At 39.3% G+C, this 19,108-nt stretch overlaps 1 protein-coding gene across 1 annotated transcript in view; it reads right to left on the bottom strand.

Annotated features, from left to right (window-relative positions):
* Positions 1-16,441, bottom strand: part of LOC149815948 (Acyl-CoA N-acyltransferases (NAT) superfamily protein) — a 62,099-nt gene extending 45,658 nt beyond the window's left edge. The window contains exons 1-2 of the mRNA XM_089988966.1: positions 16,312-16,441; positions 16,090-16,180 (exon numbers count right to left, since the gene is read on the bottom strand). Of these exons, the coding sequence (XP_089845092.1) occupies positions 16,090-16,180; positions 16,312-16,389 (169 nt within the window). The 5' untranslated portion in view covers positions 16,390-16,441. The remainder of the gene's footprint in view (positions 1-16,089; positions 16,181-16,311) is intronic.
* Positions 16,442-19,108: the final 2,667 nt, after the last annotated feature.

The following is a 19,108-nucleotide window of genomic DNA, read 5'->3' as shown; positions in this document are numbered from 1 at the left end:
ATCCAAAACCCATATGGATCCTACCAGAACTAGATCCTAGTTGATATGGGTCTTGGACTGGGTCCAGATCCATATTAACTTTGATCAAATGGAGTGGATCCAGTGTAGAGAAAGGCAAAAATAGAGGCGGGTCATTTTTGAAAAATGTGATTTTCGAGCCAACCGTAACTCAATTTCAGAAAAACAGGGCACCAACGTGCTCAGAATTACGAGATGCATCTAACGGTATAGATACCTGATTTTTGCCTTTGAATTTCGCCTGAATTTTGCTCAATTTTTACTCAAATTTAAAGGTTAAAACAAAAATTTTCTCAAACTTTAATTGTCTCATTTTGGTATTGTCAGTGGGCTCTAGGTCACGCCTAGACCCAGCTGATGTCACCTATATTTAAAGATATTTTTCCACGATTTTATCATTTTTATTAAATACTTGGTTAAAAATCAAATTTTCGAATTTAAAAATCATGAAAAATTTCACGATATTACATCTCTACTCCCTTAAAAGAATTTCGTTTGCAAAATTAAAAATGTAGCGAATAAATGTTGGTAGTGGTTACGCATATTGGCCTCGGGCTTCCAGGTGCACTCGTCTAGTCCATGATGTTGCCAACGCACCTTCACGAATGAGATTGTCCTACTACGAAGTGTCCTCTCCTGACGATCCACAATCTCCACTAGTCTCTCCTCTGTCATCAAGTCAAGTTGTACCTCGACCGCCTCATAGTGAATCACGTGTGAAGGGTCAAGCACATACTTCCTCAACATCAACACATGAAATACGTGAATCTAAGAAAACTGAAGAGAAAGCGTCACACGGTAGGTTGAATCACCAACGCACTCAAGAATCTCAAAAAGTCTAACAAACTGAGGGCTCAACTTTTCCTTCTTCCCAAACCTGAAAACACTCTTCGTAGAAGAAATCCAAACAAATACGTGATCGGTTACGACAAAACTAAGTTCCTCAAACACTTCTAGGCATTCACGCATAACCCCTTGAAGTCTGAATTGGCCGACTGAAGCTCCTCAATACGATATATAATCTCAGGTTGCGCCTTCATCCCTACACAAAGGATGCATCCAACTTCGTCTGCAAATAGCTGCCACTTGACAAACTCCTCAAGCAAGCCCCAACCATGACCAATCAAGCTGAATGTCGTGACCGATGTCTTCTTGCTAAGCGTGTCTGCCACTACATTCGCCTTACCTAGGTGGTAAGTGATGGTGAACTCATAGTCTTTGAGAAACTCTAACAACTTACATTGTCTCAAGTTCAGATCCCGCTATATGAAAATATACTTGAGGCTCTTGTAGTCAGACAGAACCTCGAACTACTCCCCATACAGGTAGTGGCGCCAAATCTTCAGTGCAAAGACAACAACTGTTAACTCCAAGTCATGCATGGGATAGTTCTTCTCGTGCACCTTCAGTTGCCGATAAGCATAAGCGATGACCTTTTCGTGCTGCATCAAAACACAACCACTGGAGGTCGATCCCCGAAGCATCGTTGTACACTACGAACCCTCCTGTCCCAGAAGGCAAAGACAACACTAGGGGTTGAAGTTAACCTCATCTTCAGCTCCTGAAAGTTCTTCTCACACCGAGGTGACCAAACAAACTTAACCCCCTTCTGCAAAAGTCGAGTCATCGGAGCAGCCATACGCGAGAAGTCATGTATGAATCGACAGTAGTAGCCCGCCAATCTCAAGAAACTCCTAACCTCTGACACTGTCTTGGGCTGCTCCAAAGACAACACTGACTCTACCTTGACTGGATCCACCTCTATGCCCTTTTCAGATATCACGTAGCCAATGAACATTACCCTATCGAGCCAAAACTCATACTCAGAGAACTTAACATACAGCTTATGTTCCCTTAGTGTCTGCAACAAAATCCGCAAGTACTCTCGGTGCTCCACGCTCTCAGAATATATCAGGATGTCATCAATGAACACGATGACAAACTGATCCAACTACAACCTGAAGACATGATTCATCAAGTTCATAAACGTTGTAGGGGCATTGGTGAGTCCAAAAGACATGACCAAGAACTCATAGTGCCCGTATCTGGACCTGAACGCAGTCTTCGGAATATCGTCTACCATGATCTGCAATTGATGGTACCCTGAACGAAGATCGATCTTGGAGAACGCCTTTGTCGTGCTCAATTGGTCAAACAAATCATCAACCCTAGGCAAAGAGTACTTGTTCTTCACGGTAACCTGATTAAGCATGCGGTAGTCTATGCAGAGTCGCATAGATCCATCCTTCTTGACAAATAGAACTGGTGCACCCCAGGGTGACACACTCGGCCTGATGAAACCTTTGTCAAGAAGTTCTTGCAATTGCTTCTTCAACTCAACTAGCTCTGCAGGTGCCATGCGATAAGGTGCACATGACACTGATGCCATGCCAGACACCAACTCGATCTCCCTGTGAGGTGGCAAACCTGGTAGATCCTCTAAAAAGACATCTGAAAACTCGTATACCATGCCCAACTGCTCCAAAGGTGTCTCCTGACTATCCATGGCGAACACACTGGCCAAGAACACCACATAACACTGCTTGTGGCACTTCAAGATCTTCATAGCCGAGACGATCTTCACCTCACTCACAAGCCTAGTCGTCTGAAACACCAGCGGAGACAAGTCGAGGCGCTATAACAAAACATTCTTACCCCGACACAGAAGAGTCACATTATGTCTGGACAACTAGTCCATACCTAGAATGACATCGTACAAAGTCATATCTAGTATGACTAAGTCGATCGACAACTCACGCCCCTCGATAACAACTCAAACTGCAGGAAGGCACTTCCCATATCGAGTAGACACGACCATCGGAGACATCACGTCAAGAGTCTTATCTAGGCTAGACAGTACAAGGTCAAGCAGTCCAGCAAAAGACGAAGATATAAACGAATGGGTTACCCCCTGGCACTGGTAGCAAACCCCCTTGAAAAGCAAACAAGAACCCTAAAGATGGCTCATGTTTCACCGCTTATAAACCGAAGGAGCATTCTCCGGTTGTTGCCTCTATTGGGTCCCCTGTCGGTTACCCTACTGGGTTTTCTGCCTCTTGGCCCCGCACCTTGTTATTCGCAAGTAGGTTCTTCCGTGCACTGCCATTGTCGTTATCTCCTTTCTTCTGCGATCCACCCTTGAACCTCTCCTAATCCTCGTTCAAGATAGACGAAGACTCTATCGCATCAGTGAATGTGGTTGGTCGGCTAGTCATGATGCCAACCCGAAGACCATCCTTCAATCTGTATACGTACTTAGTTTCCCTCGCCTTGTCGTCTGCGAATAGGTTCGGGCAGTACCGCTCTAGGCCCCGAAATTTGGTGGTGTAGTCCACCAAACTCACGTTCCTTTGTACGAGCTCGAGAAACTATTGTTGCATGCACTCCTAGGCATAGGAAGAGAAATACGCCTCCAAGAACTTCCCCTGAATGTCTCCAAGGGAATACTCTCAACTCTAACAAACTTCACCTGTAGCAGGGTTATCCCACCACTTTTTGGCATCGCCCTTCAGCCAGTACATGCCAAAATCAATTTGCCTGTCCTCGAGCACACGCAGGACGCGGAATGCCCTCTCTATCTCTTCGACCCAGCTTTCAGATGCCTCTAGGTCAGCCTTTCTTAAAAAAGTTGGCGGGTCCAACTTCAGGAACTTCTCATACGTGACCACACTAGTGTTCACAGTAATCGATGTAGGGTGAACACATGTCATCAGTTGTGCCATTTGCACCTGGACATGTGCAATGACTGTCGCCGACAACGTGTTGAGGGCATTTGTAAGAAAGTCCCTCTACTCCTGCCAGTCAACTGGAGTGCTAAAAGAAGAAGCATGGGTACGAACACACATCTATAACACAAATTCAACAAGATTTATTAGTAATTTCGTACCCCTGATCAAACATGCCCCTTAGAATTGATCGAGAACAACAAGCACAATCACAACAAACACAGAAATTTAAATCACATTGATTTAAATATATTCATCCCTACAGTCAAAATATAGAAATTCACAAATTTCAAGACAGTAAAAAAACAAAATTTTACAAGATAGCTCTTTATCAGTGATGTAGAGACCGCTTCTGGAGAACGAGTTTGTGACTTTCAAGGTGATTGTTCTGACAGATCTAACTAAGCCCTGATACCAACTCTGTAACGACCCCAAATGACCCTCGAAAATAGTGGAATTTTTTTTAAACAATTGCGGAGAACATTCTCAAGGATTCGGAGCATCATAAATTTAATATACCAAATCACAAACCATACTGTGCATTAAATCAAACGAAGTAATAAATCAAACTTTATTAATTAATCAAAAGTCAAATATCAAAGACACAAAAATTGTCTATCTCAATTTGAGTCATCCTGTCAGAACCCAGAACGCCATCACTAACTCTCATAGCCTCCAGCTAGCCAGTCTGAGATATCACTGAGCATTTGTGCCTGTAAAACAGTCTTAAGAAAACGGGTAAGCATCGAAGTCCTTGTATGAATTCCTCTAAAAACCCAAACAGTAAGAAAATAGCATAAACAAATTCATGCATAAATTTCAAAGGAATATCACAAACAATAACTTACCACAATCATGTTACCATTCAAGCATTCAACCAAATGTCATGCAGAAACAAATATTATGCAAAGTCAAATATGCATAAATGCATGCTGAACAGTAAAATATACATGATTCAATGCACATGCATGAATAACTTATTAAGTTATTTATCAGAGTTGTTTTTGCATGTATGTCCTTATTAAATGAACACAAATTTAATTCAGTTTTTCTTAAACTCGCAGATACTCAAAATGGGCACAAATTCCCGAAGTTCAAGATGGGTTCCCAGTTATAGCTTAACACACAATTTGTATTTTATTACTGAGTTTCACACTTGTTTCTCGACTGATATCAGGAATCAACATCATCAATCAGAATATTAGAAATCAACATCTAATGTTGGGACATTAGGGAAATCAACATTCACTAACGTCACTTCCTTGGTATATCAATAACTACAGCCGAGTCAACAACACCCCCAGGTAAAGTGGCTGAATTTCCCTATAACCGTGGTCCGAAGGTGAACCACTATATCGGGTTCAGGGGCACAATCGCACATGGAGTTTTATTATCCTCATGGTCGCCCATGACCGCCATTCAAGATTCTCACACTGTAAAAGGGACATCAAAGAAGAGATTAATTACATTATTTGGTCTATTTTATATTTTCAAATAAATTTCAAGTTTTTTACACAATAACCATTTTGCAAATTAACATGCAAAACCAACAAATTGTAAGCCTTGACCTTTACAAATTAAGGGTGCAATTAAATTTGAAAAACCAGCAATTTTTAAAAATAAATTTTGCAATGCATAAATAAAATAAAAAACAATTGGAGCAACACATATTCCTAGCCTACATAGCCCGCAGTGGTTCACATCTGACCACTAACACACCATTCATGATTAATTTCATGCATAATCAACCAAACATGCAAATGATCACGGTCATGCAATCATCAAATTAATTTCATATTCATGTGTATGATATGCACAATTGCAAACTGGTCAAATCAAGCTTATGTATTAATTCAAAAAATACATAATCCAATCACAATCATATACGTGTATCTGTCATCACAAAACCATACACAGCTGGTCCGATAATCAAACCAATAGCTGGGGTTGATTCATGTACATGATCAGAATCATGTTGGCTGATCCATGTATATGGGTCGGCCAGACCACAATCAAACATGTATCAGCCTTACTAGCTGATCCGTGTACATGCTCACAAACATGTATATGAGTCGGCCAGACCTATACCAAGTGGGCAGCATGCTAGTTGATCCATGTATATAATCGTAATTATGTACATGGGTCGGCCAGACCTGTGTACTCACATGGACAACACACTGGCTGATCTACATTATCGTAATCATGTACATGGTTTGGCCAGACCTGTGTGCACAACTATACATGCTGGTCTGCATATATATCAGTGCTAAACTCGATAAAACTGAACATAAAAATGTATGCAGATGCATGAGCATGCATCTCGGCAGATCTGATTCAAAATAATATAAATATATATATCTTGGCAGATATGAACCAAAACAGTATATGCATGTGATTTGGCAGATCTAAACCAATACAATATAAGCATGTGATTCGGCAAATCTGAACCAAGACAATATGTACTCAGCAGATCTGAACCAAAACAATATGTAAATATACTCGGCAGATCTGAACCAAAACAATATGTACATGTACTCGGCAAATCTAAACCAAAGAAACAATATTCAGATGCACGTATAGTAAACTTGTTAAGTCTGAAATAGTAAAAGATAATCAGATGCATGCATGCTAAACTCGTTAAGGCTGAAACAGTAAAAAGATATTCAGATGCATGCATATGCAACTCGGCAAAATTTAAATCAAACAAAATATTCAGATTCAATAATCAAAAGGGTTGATAGACCTGAATATATATATATATATATATATATATATGCCTGGAAAAAGGAATGCAACAAATCTGAACCATAATATATATTCAGATGCATGATCGACACATCTAAATCATAAAAAAAATATTCAAATACGTGATCTACAAATCTAAATCACAAAACATATTCAGATTTGTAAGAATTGACAAACCTGGAATATATATATATATATATATTCAGATTTGCATGAATATGAGAAAATCGACAAATATGAATTCAGATTTATGAGTATTTAGAAATCAACAAATCTGAAAACAACCATTACATAATCGGATGCATGGATATTAAAATCGGCAAGCTTGAAACTATATGCATATCTTTAGATACAGGGCCAAGAAAATCAACATATATATTTGACATGCATATTTTCATATTTAGATGCAGAAGGGAAAATCGACAGTCATAAAGAAATCAACCTATATATATATATATATATTAAAGGCAGATTTCCCCTTTTCCCTCTAATACTTATACATAAATCAGTTTATTCATGTTCCGTCCCGTGCGAATTGAGAGAGAAACCTATACCTTGATTTGTAGCGTGAAAAAGATAGAAAAGTCGATGGATGCTTCGAGAAAAAATATTTTTCTTCTTTTTCTTCTTTTTCTTCTTTTTCTTCTTTTTCTTCTTTTTCTTCTTTTCTTTCTTTCTTTCTTTCTTTTTTTCTTTCTTTTATCTCCTTTCTTTTTTTTTCTCTAAGCCCTCACATGATTTTTGTTTCACACTTCTCTCTCTCTCTCTAGAACACGAGTTCTAGAGAGAGGGAGATCCTAGCCTCTTTTATATGCTTTGAATAGGTCTAGAAGGGGGGTGACACCCCCTCTAGACCTATCCTTAGAGAGTGGAGTTCTACATTAGTAGAACTCTAACTCTTCTAGATATTTATCTTGTAATTAATTTTTATTATTTATTTTTAATTAATATTCTAAAGAATATTCTAGAGGGTGTCGCACCCCTCTAGAAGGCTCTATGATGTAGAGTTCTACCCGAGGTAGAACTCTACCTCATCCTATTGTATTTAAAAGTTGATTTTAAGGTTTTAAAATAGTCATGGATGGATTTCGGATCTAGATGTTGATCTAAGATCCAAATCCATATCTAAATCTACATGGATCCTACCTGGACCAGAACCTAGTCAATATGGATCCTAGACGGTCCAGATCCATATTAACTTGGATCAAACGGAGTGGATCCAGTTTGATCCAATGTCAAAAATAGAGGTCGATCATTTTTTACAAATGCATTTTTCAGGCCAATCGTAATTCGATTTCAGAAAAAACAAGTCACCAACGCGATCTATATTTTGAGGCGGATCTAACGGTGGTCATACTTGATTTTCGCTTTCAAATTTTGCCTGAATTTAACTTGATTTTCGCTCAAATTTTGCTTAAATTTAAAAGTTAAAAACCCAAAATTCTCAAATTATAATTAGCTCAACTAGGTCCTGTCAGTGGGCTCTAGGCTACGCCCAGACCAAGCTGATGTCACCAATATTTTGATATATTTTCCCACGATTTTATCAATTTTAAATAAATATATAATTCAAAATTTATATTTTTTCAATTTTAAAAATCATGAAAAAATACATGATATTACACACAGTCCTTTAGTGCAATCAGCCTACGTCATTGCAATGATATAGGCACTTATGCAATATAGATTTTTGTTGTATTTACAAAATCTTTTTTGCCCTACGCGCTTTTACCAAAATGATGGTCATGTTGTAAAACCCACGTTAAAAAAAAAAATCGGACCCGGCCGGGTCGGGTCCGAACCCGACCCGGGCCCGTCATCATTAGGGTTTCATAACCCGACACAGGAGGTCTTTCTCCCGTGCGCCGCACCCCACCGTGCCTTCGACCCGATAAGGGAAACCCATCGGGGTTTCCCCATTTGTCGCCCCTCCCCGAGCTCTTTAAGAGCGTTGCGGGAGGAGAGGATCGATGCCCCGCCCCCTTCTCGTTCCCTATGGGCGACAGCCTCGCCTACAACCCCGTCGTCTCCCCTCGTCCCCCCCCTGCGACTGCTGTCGCCGGCGAGCAAAGCCGCCAGCCACCTCGCCTTCGCTCCTTCTTCTCTCGTCTGCCTGCCGACGGCGCCCCCCTTCCAGGTACGCCCTCTATCTCCTCAGTCTCCTCCTCCGCCTCTCCCATCTCTCGTTTCTTCGGCGACCAGAGCTGACGACCTCCCCATCGTCGTCCCTCCCTTTCGTCTCCCCCACTCTCTTGAGGTTGTCGGAGAGCCATCAAGGGGCCAGTCACCACTGCGGCACCCCCTCCTCTTTTTTTCCCTCTCCTTGAGGGCTTGCCGAGTGGCCGACATACGACATACCGCCTGTGTCGTGCCCTCTTATTCCCCCTTGCCGCACCTTTCCCCTTGTTTTGTTGTTGTTTCGTCAAGGCCATTATTTCGTTTCGTCAGGGAGGGGCCGAGGCCCCTGCCAGTTTCTGTTTTGTCTGGCAGGGACTGAAGCCCCTGCCATTCATTGTTTTGCAGGGGCCGAGTCCCCTGTCGTCCAGTATTGTCAAGCAGGGACCCAAGTCCCTGCCATTTGTTGTTTTCGTGTGGTAGGGGCCGAGGCCCCCGCCATTGGCTGTTTTGTCAAGCAGAAGCCAAGGCCCCTGCCATTTATTTATTTCGCTAGGCAGGGGCCGAGACCCCTGCTGTTTGATGTTTTGGCAGGCAGGGGCCGAGACCCCTGCCGTTTGTTGTTTTGGCTGGCAGGGGTCGAGACCCCTGTCATTCGTTGATTTGGCCAGCAGGGGCCTCGGCCCCTGCCTTTCACTGCTTTGTCTGGCGGGGGCTGAGGCCCCTGCCATCCGCTGTCCTGTCAGACAGGGGCCGAGGCCCCTGTCATGCGTTGTTTGGTCAGTCAGGGGCCGATACCCCTACCACTCTTTTGATTCCGCCGACAGGGCAGGTCTTACCATTGCCCTTCTGTTCTTTTTGTCAACTACGTCATTATAACTCTCACACTCTTGCAGATTTACGCAATAGGTCCCGTTCGTGCTCCGCGGCCGGACCCTCGTATTATCCTCACGCATAGGCGTACGCAGCTACACAACATTCCGAGGTAGGGTAAAGTCGCACAAAGGGCAATAAATGAACCTATTTAAGTTGAAATAATTAAGATGTCTATGCTAGGTATGCTTAGATTTATATTGTTTCTGCATTGCATATTTTCTTGACTGCATATTTATGAGTCGAGGTATGATTTTACTCTTTGAGTATTAATTTGCGTATTTGCTTATGTGGTTGAAGGTGGTTTCGTACTTCTTGCAATACTTATGCCCTTAATTGCTTGCATATATACTTGCATGTACGTTCCTATGGGTCGATGTACAATTTCATTCTTCGATCATTATTTTTCATAGTTGCTTATGAGTTGAGGTGTGGTTTCGTATTTCTTGAAATACATATGCCCTTGTTTGCTTGCATCCATTTTTGCCTGCACGTTTCCTTTGAGTGAGGTACGACTTCGTGTCTCGTGTATTACTTATGACCTTATGTGTTTGCCTATCTAAGTGGTCAAGGTATGGTTTGGCACCTCGTGTGTTACTTATGTGTTTTTCGCTTGATGTGCGGCATCGCAAGTCGAGAGTTGCTTGTCATCATGTTATAACCTGCATATGCTCACATTTATGGTAAATATGTACTTACATAAATGAAGTCTTGTGCCTATCATGATTCAGTTGTTTTCAAAACACTAAAAGTTGTACTTGTGCATTGCAGTTCTTTAAAAGAGGGTTTCCTCCTGCGAACCTAGTGCTCTTCAAATGGCACAGCTTTTGCAAAGTTAAGTTTTAATCCTCGCAGGATTTCGAAGTTGCATTTGAGTCCTCCCAAGTCCGCACACTTAGGAGAAATATTTTATAACCCCGATTCGAGTTGCAACCCAATTCGAATAACCCCGATCAGAGGCATGAGCATATGAATGAGTGGGGTTCTGTTGAAGGACCCATTCTTTATTTATCAATCTAGTGTCACATATCGATACTAAGATAAATTTTGGATGCAGGATTGATAGTGTTGTGCCTTGCGTGAATGACTTAATGTGGCATTATGGCTTTTAAGGATGAATCGTGTCAAATGAGCACTCCTTTATTCTTTGGATCATTATGAAGTTGTGTGTTGGGTGTTCCTTTTGAGAAGCCCACACACCTCCCTGGTTCAGTATAGCGTACTTTTAGACATGCACAACATGTTAAGTACTTTGTTGATCGGACGAGAGATCCGAGATGACCTTGCATCATGAAATATGAAAAATGTTGTTGAAGTGAATTCAAGACTTATCTTACCAGGCTGGGTTGTATTAATTCTTTTGCAGATGATATCTGTTGGGGTTTCTTTTGTGGAACCATTTTCCTTTCATCGTAGTCGTACTTTTGACAAGTACGACCATACTTTTTGACAAGTACGTCTTCTTACGTTGTGATGATTGGATGAGTAGGTTGTGGCAACCTCAATGAGTGCAAATAACAAAATGTTGTAATCACCTAAATAAATGATGTTTTCGCCTTCACCGGCAAGATACTCGAGTTGGTCGAAAGACCAGAGTATGTAGAATGGGTCTTCAGTTAACTACCCCTGATGTACTCATTCGAATCGCTGACTCCTGACAGGAGAGAGGACAGGAAGGTACAAAACTTCGATGGACAGACCATTAATGGCAGTTACGAGCAAAAGACTCGGCTTCCCCAGTCATCGGAGTTAGGAGAATGGGACTACCATAATTATCCTAGGTGGTAGCTCTCCATGTTTGGGATGCATCCATTGTTTATGCTGCTTTGGGGATTTCTCTTTTGGTCACCGACCGTCCCCTTAGGTGTGGACTCAATCAGTTATCCAGGTTATCATAAAATACATAGCATAATAAACCCCCGGATCAGTCTAGGATGTTTCTAGAGTCGTCCCTTGTGCGTACCCGCTTGGCCAGTTAATATCGAAACATAATTTAAATCCGATCACACAATGTGTTCAATTATGCACGTATGAAAGTTATAGGGTACAACAGGTTCAATACTTATAGAATTGTGTGTGTGGTTGATGAAGCATTGTATTTTGCTAGTTAACTTTCTTGTGCAGTGCTTTGCTTGTAATAGTTAGCCTACTTGTGCCAGTAAAATGCTTGTAATAATTTTAGCATTGTGCTCATGATAGTTGCTCTGTGAATCTGTTGAAATTAAATTGCTATATAATTGTCTGTTTACTTGACATATTAAATTATTCTGCTTAATTATGTTCAATATTGTCATGTCTGTGCACCTACCAGTTTTTAGCGAAACTGACCCATTTTATGGGCAGGTAATGGATAGGTAATACAGTCTGCGATGGCACGATGGCGTGATGAGGTCAAGATAGAGCTCTTTCCCTGACGTTTCGCTCCTGAGGACATGTTGGTAAATTTGGTATAAAGTGTGTTTCAAAATTTCTCTTTTATTAAACCGTGAGTTAATAAAACTGTTTTAGTAAGCTTCTTCTTGGTTTCAACAAACGAATTCTCAATTATTGAAACTCCATTTCTAAACCATTTGATTTCAATGGTTGTGCGGGATTTGACAAAGGAAAGTTTACGCTGTAATGCGCTCAAGGTCCATTGACTTGTGGTTTTAAAAATATCATTTTCCGCTGAAGTATTATTTAAACTCTGATTATTGTATGATTTCAAAGCTTTCTAAACTATTCTAAAAGTTACAAGTCCTGGATTTTTGGGGCGTTACACATCTGAAAGCATCGCAAATATAGAGGATTATTATTGGTGGCCTTGTATATTAGATCCAATGTCCACAAGTTAAACAAAACCACCCTTCAACGATTTCATTTACTTAATTGTGAAACCAGCATGGTCCTGAACAAGAAATCCTAGTAAGGGACCATACAAGAGTTATTGCACATTGCATACTCATGTTTTGGTGTAGAACAATTAACCTAGTCTTCATGAAACACCAAGACAAGGTGTGGTCAAAAGTAGAAGGCAAACTTCAAACAGATATGACTTTTGATGCCAACATCAGACTGGGGCAACTCTTGATTCATGGAGAAATGACATTCAGTATATATTCATATTCTAAACCACTGTATGAATCACTCACTAAAGCCGGAATTGCCATTGTCTATCTTTATGGAGGTCAGATTTTAGTTATACCCTACTTTAGTAAGTATTGGATTTTAGTCACGCTACTCAATTAAGAAGTTTATTATTTAGTATATAGTAAGATTTGTCATAGTTTCTTAATTAAGAATTAGGAAACAAGTTCCTTCATTGGTTAAGTTCCCCAATTGTTAGAATTGACCATAAATCTATGTCACATGGAGAAGGATGAACAGGAGAGAATATGGATATGCTTCCTATGATACGATAACTTACAAAAATTAGGACACCAGAACACAGCCATAGACACTCGTAGATGTCTGTATAAAGCATCAATCCTAGATCATTATAATTAGGAATGTCAAATAATGAAACTAAGTTGAAATTGAAATGTAATATAATTATTGACTAATTTTAAAAGAAAAAGAATTAAAAAAAATACAAAATAGGTAAATAAGATCATATTTTAAATTCAGGACTACAGATTTGGATATGGTTAATTTAATTACAATCTAATTATGCAGTCAAGATAGTATCATGAATTCAGGACTTTGATTTCTAAAAAGTGGTGCTGCTTTTCTTGGTCACATGTTTTGTACTAAATGTAAGGAAATAATGACCAACAAATTTATGTTGCTATGTGCAAAGTGCTAAAGGACAAGGGAATATGCTATTCCTGGGTAGTCTCCATTAAGAATAGTGCACAAGGCGACACAACATTGGAGCAAAGTGGAGCATCCCCATGGCACAGCCTATTTTTTTATCACATCCTATAATGTGAAATGCATCAAGATTAGTCATACAACCCACTTTAGCTCTTTACTTTATGATTCTTAAAAGTACTCTAGGCAAATGACTAACCTATGTGAATATTGACCAACTTCACACGTGATTTTGGAAAGATAAAACTACATTATGTATACAAACAAAGAGAAGCTGGTTCAACAAGATTACAGAATTCTTCATATCCCTCTTAGAACAAGAAATATTAGCAGCCTAACTTCCAAATTAAATTAGAATTTTATGAATCCTAAGGATTCTAAGAATTTTAGTTCTGGTGAAAAGATCGAATGAAACAAACACAAAATTCTGAATAGATTTTCTGGAACTGGTAATGAAATCTCAAATGGTGGACAATGTCACTGCTCTTTATAGACTCCCTTCAATACAGATCCTCCCTGAGGAAGCAACCTAACTAAAGACCTTGATCTACACTAGTACCTTATCTATTATGACCATCACTGGCTCATGGACTGCCATACATATTCACATGACAGTACTCCCAAAATCTCCTTATCTTTTTATTATTATTTAACATGCAACACAAATTTGCACCATGTATTGGTACATTATCAGGAAGCAGAACTTTCAGGGTTTCAAATTCACCCATTCTTAAAAATGAAACAAGAAGGGGGTGTGTGTGGTTTGGTTCCATTCTGTCATACGTAAAAGACGGTGAGAAAAAGTGGGAAGTTGGAGATAAAAGTCTCAGGTTTAGAACTCTATTGTAGTATTTCAAAGGAAATCTCTCGACTAATTCAAACTTTTGGGCTATGAGAAGCAGCAAGGTCTAAAAAATATGAAAAATCTAAATGCTCTTCAAATATTGCAGCAATGTATTCAAGAATAAACCACACAGGTATCTCCTCTGCCACCATTAATGAAAGAAAAATAATGAATACAATTTCAAGAAATAGGTGTTTTAAACTTTTAATAATACCAGCTCTCCAGAACATAAGGAGTATCACAAGCATCTACAGTAACATGAGTAGCTGCAACCTACTTCTACATCTGACCATTGTCAAAAGCAGTCCAACCAGCATGATGGAATTTAGAAATGGCAATGATGAACACGTACATAAAACAGTGTTGGTATCTCTTATACAACCGCTAATGATTGAAAATAGTGAACAGAATTTTAAGAAACAGGTCTTCTAATAATTCCAGCTACCGATATATAGGAAGTCTAGCTGAATCCTACTTCTACATCCAGCACAAAAGATCATATGGGACAACTACCACCACCCACTAGTGGTTGAAAGCAATCAAATCTGCAGCATGGTACAATTTTAAAAGGTAACAATAATCTGAATTTCCAGCCCAACCCAAATTCATGTACAGTTAAATAAGGTTGCATATGTGAACGAAGTTTCAGGACAAGTTTGAACTCAAATAGCGTCCCTACTAGCAGTACCACATGGTAGGACTTTGAATCAACACAGCCCTTATTAGTAAGAGGAGGTGGCCAATCTTGGGAACCAATCAATGAGCCTTGGAAGAACACCAATGAATCCATAATTGAAACCAAACAAGATGGAAGGAGGTAGATATATTGATGACAATCCAAAGGACGATGAAGTTGTCTACGGCCTCTAATTTTTCCCAACCAACTTCTTTTCAGATTACAAATATATATATGGGCGCTTCTATAGTGGTACACACTTGATTTACATAGATCTAGGCTCCAAACACAAATTCTAATCATTGGATCATGTTTAGCATGTGCTATTTATTACTTTCATGTGTTAAAGTTGACTCAAATATGATGTTTTATACTATTTTTAAACCACCCTTATTTTCATGAATTGTGAGCTGTAGATTTTTACGGTCTCAAAAATGAAATCTTATGATGTATTACACATGATAAAACCTTCTAATGTAGTAAATAAATCATGCTAAACACATATGTACGGTTAGATTCATCATTTGGTGGCTAGATCTATGCAAACAAGAGTGCGTACCACCTTATGGTATCATGTTACAGAACCACCATATATTTTCCCTATATATATATATATATATATATGAACCAACATTCACCTTAAAATTGCAAGCACAATAGGAAAGACATAAACTATACTTCGGAGATTCCTGAAACAGTTGGTCTATTTCAATGAATGAGACTAAGAAACTTCCAAAGTTGAGCATCAACAGTTAAACACAGGGCCTATACCCCTTGGCTAATGAAGAACTTCAAAAGCGGTTACCATGATTCGAAAACCTTCAAGCATTCAAACAGTAGGTAGTCGGCTTTAGCACGACAAACATAAGAGTTAAGACAAAGATGGAATTGTCTCGTCCCCAAGAAACCCGAGAATGATTTTAGATCAAAGACCCACAATGAAGCCTCCCCAAAAAGCAGGCATGCAATCCTACGACTCCTCACGAGGAATCATAGTCTAGGACCTATTCGGCATTGATTGGGTACTTAGAATTCTCATCAAGGAAGCACAATCTGGCTTCTAAGGTTGTTGAAAACGGTAGTACCTTCTTCGTGAGATTCATATCGAAGTCGTTAGAAGCTCATAAAAACGAACATTTCCGATAATTTTTTGCGGTTTTGCTTTCCCCAATTTCATCAATATTCAACAAGCAAGTAAAAACAACATCAAACATTGAAGGAGAGAAATAGGGAACCGATGAGGAAGAAATGAAAGCTCGTATAACAATATAATAATGAATGGGGAGGGAGCAGTGTCTTACTGTAGCCCATGAGTTTGCCAGCAGGGGAGACGGCTACGTGGAAATAATCGGGCCATCGCGCCAGGTACGTCATGTAGAACGACATATTGAACTGCCATCGCCATCGACAAAAGCAACAAATGAACTTCAAATGTTAAGCGAGAGAGAGAGTTCTGTAAATTCCTGGAAATTGGATGAAGTTGGAAGGATCTAATCCTTATATACATAGAGAGAGAGAGTCACCGTCTCGGTTAGGTGGTCAAGATTGACATTAGCGAAATGGAGCAGATCGTCACAGCAAAACCTTCGAATAGTCGTCATCTCTCTCTCTCTCTCTCTCTCTCTCTCTCTCTCTCTCTCTCTCTCTCTCTCTCTCTTGCCTTGTGAAAATTTGGCGTCGGGGGTTCGGGCCCGGGCATTTATATAGTCTTTTGCTTGCACCCTTCCAGACCAGGGTTGTCTATCGAGGTGAATGAGCCGAGTTTGAAGTGTTCAAGCTTTGATCATTTTTTGTACGGAGTTAACCTGAGTTGAACGAGTCAAGATTGAGCTAGCTTATTTATAAAAAAAACACATTGTTTTAGAATTAGAAGAAATAAGAATACAAAAAAGATGTCAGAGCAGGGGATCGGGTGGTCTAGATCAATGTAGATTTTGTAAGTGCGGAAGCAATATGTGAGGATGCAAAGATGCAAACATGGGGTTTTTGGCGCAAATGGCCACTGACAGTAGGCTTTAAATCACAGCCTTTCAACGTTTTCAGATTTCTGTATATCACTGTATCACTAATTAACATTGCGTCTCGTATAATACTTAACATTGTTCACAGTTTACACTGCTGCTGAATCCGGCCTCAAAGGTCATTTTATCATACTAAAAGGGGGCTTAGTGTCAAGACTGGGGCTGAGAGTCATGACCAATGGAGAAATGTCCCTCCACCCCGAGGGTTGCACCCTTTGGACACTCTCTAATGTATATTTTGATGTAGCTTATATTTATCTGTATTTTACTTGTCACTTGGCTATAAGGGACAATTTGTATTGCCAAGCTTTATTCAATGACTTATGTGTTTGCATACAGTTTTGAGTAGTACTTTGTTCATACATTCTTTGTGGACTTATATATTCACCACTTAAATATACTTGGGTCTCATTTGACTCACATGTTTAGTGAAGTCACTTAAAACAACATATTCAATTGCTATTTCATTTTTATAAATAAATCATCTATATATTGCTATTTAACTTCAATATCCTTACTCTTAAAGCTATTTGTTCTTGTATGAATTAAATGTATAACATCTTTGTTATCACACTAAATTTAAATTGGATATCTTGCAATATCTAATTTAAAATCATTTAGAAAGTGATTTATCCAAACACCAAAAGTGGCTGCGTGCTATATATTCAGCCTCCTGCGTATGTTGTGCCACACACCCTTGCTTCTTGCATGATATTAGAACCTCCAAAACTTTTAAAGTTGATGGTTTGAAAGAAAGTCTTGAAGACAGATCTGAATTTCTAATGTACAGTTATTGCAATTTGAGTCTGATAGACTCAAGAGGATCAAACTTGAGATTTTTAGATCGTGGGACCTTAGGTACACATTTTGGGAGTGCAAACTCTGCTAGACACGGTGGGGAAAAGGTTTGAGGTTTCTCGTAGTTACGAATTGCGAAAAATAGCAAAAACAAGGTTAAACAACCATAGCGGTTTAGACCCTGTAAGTGATTCGGGTGTAGTTTCAGTCCATAACTGAAAGGATCTGGTCCAGAGGTTCTAAGAACACCTAGGGACGTACATGAGAGCCTGAGATATGACCTAAATACAGGAAAAGATTGTTAACGGTTATGGGTTATCAGTTTAGGGAATTCGAGCATTTCAAAAACCTGACATGATGCGGTTTTTGGGTTTCAAGTTCTAAGAAACCAACGAAAGCTAATTTAAGGCTAAGGAAAGCTTGTAGAGGTACCTAAGAGGTCTGTAGCATGTAGGGATAGAGTTTTTCATGTTTTAGTACTCGAACACGTGATTTGCAATACAAAGAGACCACATGGCGCATCGAAAAAGCAAAACGCATAGTTTGGGCATTGGGAAGCTCGAGTGAAGGTGGATAGACGTCCAGCCCTTATGTGATTGATATGTTGTAGGTTTTAGGGAGGATCAAAGGTCATCAAAAAAGAGGGAGAATAGAGAGAGAAACTAGAAAGATAGAAGAGATAGAAAGAGACGTTGGAGAGAGATAGAGAGAGGGTGACAACTAGAGAGAGTTGAGAAAACTTCAATTCTTATTCAATACTCAAATAAGCTCTCCTAGACTTTCTTATATAGAAAGAGCTGAGGTTGAGTCTTAATTAATCAATACTTTATCTAATTAGATAAGTGAATATACAACACCCATGATTTATAACTCATTTTTTTTAGTAATTTTTTTTATAAGGCTTCATCGATGGCATTGCTCCAACCATAATACCATCGGCCAAAAACCATGGTTGTCCCATGGTAGTGCTTATGTGGGTCTAAACTTTGGGTAAAAACTCAAGTCCAGTCCTCCAAGGTCCAACCAGCACCTAACTAGGTTAGTTTTTAGTTTGGTGTGGTTTTAGTTTAGTTGCTTAGGCTAGTTTAGTGAATTTTTTATTTTAGTTTAGTTACCTTTTTCTACTAACCTTTTATTAATTTAATTTTTATAATCAATCTTAGTTAAGGGTGAGATTTTTAATAAAGCCATTTTATAGTCGACCTAGCTTGGTCAACAAGGGTTGGACAATTATGACCCTCACGTCATATTTGTCCCTGAAATTTGGTAAAAATTATCACTATGCCCCTAAACTTTTCGGGAGCACTTTGAATGTGTTATAACACTGATTTTTATGAAATCAAAACCATTCTTCTTACAATTTTGATACAAATGCAACCCAATATTTAAAACTCTGGAAATAGATCAATAAAATTATGCTTTTGCCTTTGGTATTGTCTGGCATGCTTTGAGCTCATATGAACTCCAAATTTGATGAAATCACTTTTGTTCTTTTCAAAAA

The sequence above is a fragment of the Nuphar pumila genome, chromosome 15 (genome assembly GCF_984573655.1).
Source record: "Nuphar pumila chromosome 15, dmNupPumi1.hap1.1, whole genome shotgun sequence".
NCBI lineage: Eukaryota > Viridiplantae > Streptophyta > Magnoliopsida > Nymphaeales > Nymphaeaceae > Nuphar > Nuphar pumila.
The sequence above is the reverse complement of the archived record's forward strand: the minus strand, read 5'-3'. Positions and strand labels throughout refer to the sequence as shown.